Genomic DNA, 11034 nt, shown 5'->3' on the forward strand with positions numbered 1-11034 from the left:
TCACCCTACATTTCATATATGTATAATTTTTAGTTTTTCTGCTCAAGTATTAATAACCAATTTGTGTGAGACGCTTTTACATCACTGAATCCAATAATTGAGAAGTGGATACCCAAAAACAATTTCATAATACTGTATTTCCCCTTTCCTTACAGTCAGCAGATATTCAGCTGATACAGTCTAGTGATTTACACTTGCTTGTCGTAGCTGCATGGTCTTCACTTAGTGACGCACACAGTTGTGAATGTTGTCTGTCTTGTGCGTTTCGATTTAACTGGCAACCAGTCGTTATCTAACATTGACAAAGTAGCAAAACTAATCAAATCATTTTACTATTTTATACTATTCTTCTTTTGTTTTCGATAGGCTGCCATAAGAAAGGTCTGTGTAAAAAACAGTTGCATAAACATAGTTCCAAAGAAGCTTTGAGGCGGATATTCTTAGTCAACCTATTTTAAAAGTAGACCACCCAACTTGGTCGAGTTTTTTTCCAGCCTTACTTTCATGCTAATTCATATCGTGTTGTGGCATCTGGTGTGTGCATCTTATACATATTTACATGAACAAGAAGCAAAAAAAAGAGGGTCTCACATAAGCTCTTTTTTTTTTTTTTACAGAGAAAATGATCTTTTGAAATTCTATTTTGTCTGCATACATGTGTTGCAGCACCATTTGTGAGTACACACAATAGCTTGTGACATTCACTGCCACCATCCATCAACCGACTTAATGATATGTAAGGTTTCATATTTGTTAGTTTTTATATTTGTATTATTGTTTAGTTCCTTTTTATCCCTACTCATGTGTAGTTGTGTAATTAAATCGGAATGTGACATTTGGACTTGGAGTGTAACTCCAGCCTGAGTGTTTTAAATAGTGATGACATGTCAATTTGGCAGCTTGTAGGTGCCATTAGCGTGGTAGGGACTCTTATGGTAGGTCGGACCCATAGCCCGCCCCTTTCCTGGTCCTCCTGCTTCTGCACACACTCACACACAAGTGGGACTGGCCTGTCGAACAACCAGCGCACACGGAGCAACTCTCTCTTTTTTGGAAACATCATGAAAGTAACTCTTTTTGAGCTTTTCCAACTTTGAGGTAAGTCGTTATTCTTTGTTAACGACATGTCTTAGAATGATCCATGCATATTCTGTGAAATCGTTGGCACAGTGCCATTGTGGTTTGCTTGTCTGCCTAATAGTAGAAGTCCTAGGTTCGAATCTCAGCTCAAGGCCTTCCTGTAGGCATTCATGTGGGTTTTCTGTGGGTTCTGCACATACCAAAACATGTATGATAAGTATAGTAAAAACTTTAAGTCATGGATGAGCCCTAAAATTCTACTTCAAATGCCCAAACATTAGGTAAAAAAAAAAAAACCCCTCCAAAAAACACAAAATAACAAAAAATTAGTATTAAAATAAAAAGCTGATAATCTGTAAATCCGTGGGTACTCAATCACAAATATGTAAAAGTCCATTGTAGATTTTGAGTTGTACTATCACCATTCACCAATAGATGGCAAACATGGCTTAATTTCACTTGAAGTCTTTTGCAAGGCCTATAATATAATGTGAAGAGGCCTAATTTTTGGCGCAGAATTCGAATTACATGCAGGACAATTATAGTTCGTAAAATAATATCACATTATAATATCATTAACATTTTGAATTAGTTGATTTTGCAGGTGAAAACTGCAACAAAAAAATAGTTAAATTGGTTTAATGTTCATTAGTTTTATTCCATCCCTGATTCTTCAATTGATTCATAGAAATAATTGGGAAGCAAAATATGTGCATTATTGTGACAAAGGGTCACAATTAGCCCATCTTACCATAGCATTACACTACGTAATATATAAACAGCAATTTTAGCTTATCTTCATTGTGTTGCCATAAACTTCTAATATCTGACACTTTAATTGTATTGTTTGATTATTTGATTTAAGTTATATTACTAGCAGGTAAGCCTAAGACTCAAGTATGTTTGAAAGCGCCTCACTGAGTTTCTTGGTGAAGCAAAATGATTTCGATGTGATAAAATGTTGAGAAATGTGGTGTGAATTTCTACTATGTTTGCAGTGGCCATTTTAGTTGTGTCAAAAGTGATAAAAGACATTGCTTTTTAATCTGCTTATCTTTTAATTATGAGTTCTAAAACATAACCTAAAATCAATTGGAATTTGCTGTTAACATTTGGTGGCCTTGAGGTGTTTTAATTAGGCACCATGGCAGCACAATGATGGGGACAGTAACCTTTTGAGTTCCATAGCCTGAGGGAGACCACTGTGTGAAATGCCACACACACACACACACACACACACACGAGCGCGTCGGCTGCAAAGCCAACAGACAAACATGTGCCCAATCAATGAAAAATCCAGCTTGCGTTGTTGCTAAACACGGCTCAAAAGAGAGACGCCGTAGTTGTGTCACAATAAGTCGAGCTCACTATGTGCGTCAGTAAGCAGCAGTGTGTCTCCACACAGTGGGTGGACAGTACATCCGACATTTCCTGCTCCTGTATGAACTCAGCCACAATTTTTTTTCCTTCATGCCCTCATACTCTTACACACAGCTCCAATTTGACAGCCTCTTTTTTTTTGTCCACTTATTTTTTTTTACTTAAGTTTGACATTCCTTTGAAGCCTGACCCCCAGTGACCTTCAAGTGCCATTGACGCAACAAGGAAGGGGTCCATTGCAGAGGTGCGAACTTTGAATCCGGGTGCTTTGTTTGTCTTTACACCGCTGGATTCCCAACCATTTTTCTGACCACACATGGCGGTGTCGCCGTTGTTGCATCACAGTCCGTCATCACCAAATGGTCGAAAGTGTCTCCTGAGGCTATATAATTCAACACCACGCAAAGTGAATATGCCAGGTTTCAAGTTACAAGTTAAGGCATTTAGTTTTAACCTCCTGAGACCCAGCCTATTTATGTGTTTGGTTACATTCTCCATTTTCTCTCAGCAAGACAGCAGCAAAATGATGGCACTCTTCCGGAGGCGGCCGTGTCTGTTATAGCTACGGAATGTTACACATTGTTCCTTTAAGGGTTATAAGAGGTACAAATCTCTCCAAATAAAAAGTAAACATTTGTTTTTGCAAATGTGTTTCAGTAAGAGGTGCTAATTTGCAGAACAGTTTTGGAACTGATTTTAACATGAATCACTTTTCGTTGGATCATCTTGCTCTGAAACAACTACAGTATTGCAAAGGTGTCGAACTCCAGTCCTCAAGGGCCGGTATACTGATAACTAATCAATAATCATATTAACCCTTTCAAGCTCAAATTAAGTTTTAGTATTTTTTTTTTACTTCTGAGTAAAAATGGCTCATCAAATATTAATGTGGAATAATTGGGTGATAATCATTTCATTTTTGTAAATCTGCAACATCTACCTTGGGCGGGTTAATGGTTAATTTTTTTGATGATGAAATAATCGGTTATAAACCTAAAATTGTCCAAATCCGCAAAATTTCAGCCTTTTTTGTGTTTTGTTATCAACCTAACGAACAAAAAATAGGATAGTACATATTCTGCAGTGTCAAATTGACAAAATTACTGTTTTGAACAAAGGGATGGAAATTAAAACCTTGTTACAAATCCAATTCGATAAATAAACAAAATAATTGGAAGATTAATAAATTCTTAAAAGTAGGGATATTCGATACCGCTTTATTTTAGACTGATAACAGCACATGTAAATAAGTATCAATGCAAGCAGTACTTTTGAATCACCAAATTTGCTACCAAAACACCAGAATATTGTAATTTTTAATTTGTTATCATAAAACTGCTCCAAGAAAGTCGGTGATCCTATTATCGTAAGAACCAATACATTAAAAACAGACCAAGTATCAGCCCGAAACCGATACTTGATATCAGTATTCGCCCATCCTTACTAATAATTAATCATTACTAAATAATTATCAGTTGCAGCCCTATTTTTATGTATCAATAATTCCTTGAGGGATCTCTAAAAAAAAAAAAAAAGTCACATCTGGGATGCTGTGACATGACTATTTCACCAATCAGACAAAGCCAGGCAGTCACATGACTCACATTCAGAAGAGGCAGAACATGGCCCAACATTCAGTCTATATTTACTTCTCAAACTTTAAAAACGATTAGCTGTCCTCGATATAATGTGTCATGGGCAATTATTTAGCAGTAATCTAGTACCAATGGGTAGTTTGATTAAAATGAGACTTCCTGCAATTACAATCTCTGCTGAAGTTGTTTGGACACCTACCAACATCAATCCCTCAGAATTCTGTGTGTTAATTTATCCTGGACCACAATCTTCGCTTCAGTTCATCTCAAAAGTGTTAAGAGGGGTTCTTCTTCTTCACCTCACCTAACTCATCCAAGCATGTCTTTTATATACTGTACTTTGGCAAGGTTATGCTGCAACATAAAAGGGCCTTTTTCAAATTCTTACCATCATACATAGTACATTTATTTACTTTAACGGACCTTGAATCTGACACGTGACCCACTGAATCCATTTTGACAGTGATGTGACAAACAACACATAAAACCATTTTCTTCAGGTGAGGGAAAACCTCACGATGTCAGCATTCCTCAACAGAATGCTGTCATTATGCGAGTTGGACTCTTGCACTAGTGGAACCCCTGTGGCTTGAAATTATAGGCTTTTTGGAAATATATGACTTGAAACCACTGAATTCTGATCCGTGTCCTTGTACCATGTAGCAGCTGGGAAAGCAGTGCAGAGCAAGCATGCAGACAATATTTTTTCATCTTAAGCGTGGCTTTTTCAAGCTTATTAGTGATCTAATATGATTCCAAGCATACAATATTAACGGTGATCAATATTAATGGACCATCTTGTGAAGACAAATATGTGCTGCGGGGATACATGAAGATACAACAAACAGCGGAGAGCTAGCGCGAGTGTGGATATTTGTCAAAGAGTTGAACATGTTTTCTCGAGCGAGGATGAATTGTTATGCTTGGATTAAAGCTGAGAGTGATTGTTGAAATTAGAAACGCGGAAGAAAGCTAAAGCGTGAGTTTGAAAAATGCTGCCTTATCTTGGATGTTTGTTCACCTGGTTACAGCCTGAAGGACAAGAGACTGTTAACAAAAAGTCCACTGATGTGGACCTACAAAAAGTCCACTGATGTGGACCTACAGCAGTCTTGTGGATTTAGCACCAAAATGTGCTTCGTTGCTCAAAGTACAACAAAACACAAACATAATATCATATATATATACAACACCGAACTACACTAATTTGTCCAAGTACTAGTATGTTATTTGGCCTCACTTTTATGGCAATTAGCATGACCACGTTACAAATAATGTTTTTTTTTCCTCAAGTAAGATCGCTGTCAAAAAGACGAATGCGTGTTTAACGATTCACATGAGTACGATGAGTTTGAATTGTTTTTGAATGAGTACGACTAAATTATGTTGAGTTTACAAATTGAAAAAGTCAGTCGATCTGCGAGTCATTTGTGCAGTGGATGCGTAAAGCAGAAAAGAATGGCCGAATTGAATGCGAGCTGAATGTCAAACAGAAGCTTTCAATAGCTCCTCATGCTTCAATCTGAAGGATAATGTATGCACATTTTTAGTGACACTCAAATGAAGCTTTTGTAAGCCATTTAGGGCCAATTTATTGGAAAATGGCTTTAATTTTGGGAAGCTTCTGTAACAGCTCATGGTTTCTGCAGGCAGAAGTAAGCACTGCTGTTGATTTGGAAAAACCTTTTCCTGTGAATTGCACACACGAGCGCTGAAGTGGAATCCTATTATGAAATAGATTAACTACATATAAAAATGTTTATATTATTTTGTGTTTACTCGTTTATTGTTGCGGTTATGTGGCGGTTAATCTCTTAAAAAAAATTGTGACGGAACAATTCGTAATTTATTTTAATGATTTTCAAACAGTGTATTTGGAGTCATAGCTTGCAAGCTGCGGTCAAAAGCCTGTCAGTCCAATTTCATAAAATAATTTATGAATCTATTGGACATTGTCATTGCAAACTATCAGCTGTGTCTGTTTGCTGTCAAACAGACGTTTGTGTGCATGACTAGTGGTGGCCCAGATGACTTGCAGATCGACTGACTTTGTCTGGTAGTTTGGCGTAACGTTGTCTCAATTTGCATATTATTATTTGCATATTTAGGGTAAGAAAACCAAATTGTAAGATAGTTAAAATTTCCAAAAAGTGGAACTCCCATGATACGGCCCTTTTAAACACTAAAGACGATTGATCTTCTTTTATGATGGACTACAGAATTCAAATATTTACTGTTATGACACTAAAATTGGGAAAAATTATATTTACACAGAGGTTCAAAACAATGGAATGATAATCAAAATAGTGGATTGATTTAATGATCAATCAGTTAATTTAGTTACCCCGACCTACTACATGGAATCACATTTGACTGTGGTTTTGAAAAGTAAAATAAAAATAAAAGCAATCTGCGGCCTTCCCACTTCCCATTTCCTTTTCAATGTTCTTCATGTCTTTTTCTGATTTAGCTTTTTGAAACAGAAGCCAAAGTAACCTCTGCCAGAGAGAAACCTGCATATCTAGGGGTACCAGGGATGAAGATTTAAAGGATTATCTAGGTTATGTCCAAGCCCCCAGTTGCTTCAGGCAGACCACCACAAGGATTACAGCATTAAAGCTATTACCGTATGTTTTTACAGCCTGCCGCTGCTGAACAGACTATTTATCCGACACCCAAAATTGTGTTTACGTGACCCTGCAAACACATAAACAAGTACAAATGAGATGGGCAGTATTTGGCCAGGGGGAGTCAGAAAGAGTGAGGCAAGCATCTCTGTGGTGAGGTCAGAGGTCACCCAATGGATTGCATGCAGACGATACATCTCAGTTTTTCAACCAGGGTGATTCACACCCCCGTGTGTATTCTTGTTAAACCTTGACAGAGACATTTTTTTCCTGCCTTTTAATTCTGGGAATGTCCAGTTCAGTTCAGTTCATGGGAACATGCAGCAGTCCCCTGCAGGCCTATGCCATCTCTGCTTCAACACGTGTACGTTTTTTTTGTTTTGTTTTTTTCTTTCGCAAGGCTCGATATGGCTCCTCTCAGCACTGGTATGCGGTGCGTTTCCTCCCTCTCGGCTTCCAGATGCCCCTCTTAAAACGCCAGCCCAGGGGAAGTGAAGCGGAGGGCTCGGTGACTGCGGTCAACAGCAAATTACAAAGCTAACCCTGACGCAATCGCCATCGCCTGAACCAAAGCGAGTCATTAATGAAGCCAGACAGGGGCCTTGCATGTGTAGGAGGCCCGAACGAGACCGCTGCTGTGCAAGAGACTTTTAAAGAGAACCAGAGGAGCTTGTCGGGGCTCTTATGTTATCAAAATATTTAGGAATTGGCTATCCATTACTGCTGCTGGCAAAGAACAGCTCGTGAGAAAACAACGATTTCCTACACACGAACAATATAAAACTGTCAAAGCGTGAGGCACGGGCCCAAACTCTACTCCTTCGGGTAACGTTTATGACAGTTGAAACAAGACAGTAGAAGAAGAATTATCCTGTACGTTTTTATTGTATTTCAGAAGCAGACTTATACACTTTTATGAACAGGACAATGGCATGTGTCTAAATTTAGCTTCTCACACACACACACACACACACACGCCCTCACACATACACCGCTCAGTGCTTATATATTGACAAAGGCTCTGAGGTGGTCTTGCGTAAGATATTTGTTTCACTTCAGAGATTTTGGGGATTGTATTGGAACTGTATTGGAATGACAGACACGAATGGTTTCACTGAGTACAGTGAGCTCTGTATTGTGTGCCTTCACTCACACAAGTAACACACAATACAAAAAAATTTGATTAATAATAGGAAAAATTGCAAATTTTTTAACAAATGTTCATCTCTTGACGGCACCAATATGTATAGATGTACAAAGTTTCACAAAACCAGGCTTATGTCACAGAGTTTCGTTTTGAGTTATCGACTAAAATACAGATTTGCGACAGATACGGTTTGCCCATTTTGGGATTCCTACAAAAACAATCTCCTCAAGGAATTGATTTCCATTTCCAAGCAGCCTAGGGATTCAAACTGTAATTCATATGTATGAAAATAAGTGATTAGTAGCGCAACATTAAACGATGAAAATGATAAAATTTTAAACATGTTTTTCCTCAAAACTAGGTTACCTGTATCGAAGTCAATTTTAGTTATTTCCATGTATTTTATATCATTTTAAATGGTTTCAACTGTACAATTGTACTGTATATGGATATTTCAATTTTCATTATTGAAGACATAAGCCTGAGGTTGTGAAAACACATTATATATTGTATACAGGAAAGATACTGTTTGAATATGTATACATACACTGTTCAGAATAAGTTAGGGGTATTGTGGGTGACACAGTGGCTGTCATACATACAGTATTTGTTTCACTTCAGCAATTTTTGAATATGGAGGCAAATGTGATGGGGTAACAGACTCATCTCATTTTGTGATTTCCACAAAACGATCTCACCGTGTATAGTGTGCTAAGTAAACAATAGTTCTAACTTGTGAACTGTACTCTCTCTCTCTCTCTCTCTCTGTATATATATATATATATATATATATATATATATATATATATATATATATATATATATATATATATATATATATATATATATATATATATATATATATATATATATATATATATATATATATATATATATATATATATACATATATGTATGTATGTATGTATGTATGTATATAGTACCTATATGCAGTAGTTTGAGTGCAGTTCTAACGTCTGTGTATAAGGAAGTGTGGCGGTCACACCCTGAATCTCCTCAAGTACCACAACAAGAACTCCTTCTGTCATCCATTTCTTTCTCCTGCCTCCATTTTAAAGATAGCCCTTCTCTCCCCCTTTTTACTCTCTGTAGACGCTCTTCCACGGCGCAACCACAGAAGCATTTGCAGCTGGACTCGGACCTATTTCGGAGCTGATGTCGACAAAGCCAAAGCGAGGGAAACCAGTGACTTGATTTCACTCCAACTGGCCCGGCTTCTGCCAGGGACACAACTGCACAGTGTTCTCCACAATTTATGTTGGTTTGATTTTGCCAGCTCCGCATAACGATGACCGGCAAAGAGTGGGACATATTTTGGCTTGCGCACGATAAACATAGATAATATTCCACTGAAGTATCTGGTGGTGCAGGCTTCAGCTTTTTAGTCATTTAGATTACATGTTTTCAGAATTTGAGGTAACTGTAAGTGTTGAGGTGAACACATAAGGTCCTACTTTCCAAATAGTTTCAGGTTTAACGGAACATTCTTGAGTTTTGTAAACATGAATCTCCAGGAAAAGCTCTCCGGCCTAAAAGGCCTGGTGACACACTCTCACGGCAAGCGGCGTTTTAAAGCCGACCTCACGGTGGAAATGATCAGCCCCCCGTTGGGCGACTTTCGTCATACCATGCACGTCGGCCGCGGAGGCGAGGTTTTCGGGGACACTTCCTTCCTTAGCAACCACGGCGGCTCGGCCAACGGGGGCAACGGGGAAACGGATTCCGTCTCCAGCCCCGACAACAAACTCGGGGCGTTTTTCTCCAGGACACTCCGACAAATCAGGAGGGGTTCTGACAACAGAAGCAGAGAAGGATCCAAGGATGTGTCACTGCCTCCTCCGGCTGTTTCTCCTATCATCAAGAATGCCGTCTCCCTTCCAAGGCTGGACGTGGACATGTATAACGGGAGTCCCACTACCAAGGTTCTCTTTGCCAGTTCTCAAAGCACACCAGCAGAGAGGAAGAGTTCTTATGGTAAGCATTAAAAAAATAAAACTATTACTATATGATCAATGTTTGGTTTGTCATAACCTGTATATCAAAACACCTCCAATTAGAGGTGCAAAGAGGTCAAATAATTGACAGGTAATAAATCATCGATTTAATCAATACCTATTATTGATAATCAATTAGAGGCCTACAAATGTCCAAATCCAATATTTCGCCCTTTCGACAGTAAATATTCACAAATTTCTTTAGGCCTCTATGGAAAGAGACTGACTAGCATTGTGTTGAACCACAAAATAAGACATTTACAAATGCATGCTTTAACTTTGGAAAGCAATCGTCAATATTTTAACTAATTTAGTGACATGCTCCTAACCAAAAAAAAAAAAATCATGCTTGCATTTTTTTGCACTGACAAGTTAAAAAGAATGCCATGGAAATGTAAACATATTTTTAAAAATCTGTTTCATCGATTGACAAAATAATTAATAGATTGATTATTTGATAGATCGATTTAATGGATAATTTGATCCAATTTAGTTTCAGCCTACTTTAGTATACCTTACCATCAGTTCTCACTGTTGAGAAATGTGAACGAGAATCATTGCGCACCATCACTTTGAGCAGGCAAAAAATAGGACTAGCTCACAGTTTTCCAAATTTTACGTTTTGATTTGTCAACCATTTATTGTGAAACTGACACATGGCTCAAAAGAGAATCAAGACATGTATGGTTAACCAAGAAAAAAAATCACCTAAGGATATAACTTTGTAATTTTGAGAATAAAAAAAAAAAAAGAGTCTGCTAGCTTGATGCTAACATGTAACATGAAACACAATACATGAGCTAACAGAAATTAGCATAGATGTTACAGCAAAGTGACTTCAGATTCCAAACTGTGACCGTAGGGGCAGTCACCTGAAGGGGTTCTACTGTATTATTTTTTTTCAAGGCATTATTCAACATTACCTACAAGTTCTGGTTATGATTAAAACAACAAATTATTAGACAAATTTCCAAACTTTCTTCTGCTCTGTTGAACGTTTCAACATCTGCGGACTATTTTGATTTTGCGGTTGATTCCCTGGGCTCTCAGCATTGGTGACTCACGCAGCAGGCGTCTGTTTGCAGCAATTTAGCTTCGGATCAATCATTGGATTCATCTTCCTGGCCTTTAGCAGACCATGAAATGACAGTGTGCACAGCATTAAGTGATAATATTACCGGGTATTGCAT

The 11034-nt window shown here is 37.9% G+C and overlaps 1 protein-coding gene across 1 annotated transcript in view; it reads left to right on the forward strand.

Moving 5' to 3' along the window:
* Positions 1-971: 971 nt before the first annotated feature.
* Positions 972-11034, forward strand: part of cdc42ep1a (CDC42 effector protein (Rho GTPase binding) 1a) — a 15129-nt gene continuing 5066 nt past the window's right edge. The window contains exons 1-2 of the mRNA XM_088439561.1: positions 972-1098; positions 8943-9824. Of these exons, the coding sequence (XP_088295687.1) occupies positions 9353-9824 (472 nt within the window). The 5' untranslated portion in view covers positions 972-1098; positions 8943-9352. The remainder of the gene's footprint in view (positions 1099-8942; positions 9825-11034) is intronic.

The sequence above is a fragment of the Hippichthys cyanospilos genome, chromosome 17, assembly GCF_059441005.1.
Source record: "Hippichthys cyanospilos isolate Australia breed blue-spotted pipefish chromosome 17, RoL_Hcya_1.0, whole genome shotgun sequence".
NCBI lineage: Eukaryota > Metazoa > Chordata > Actinopteri > Syngnathiformes > Syngnathidae > Hippichthys > Hippichthys cyanospilos.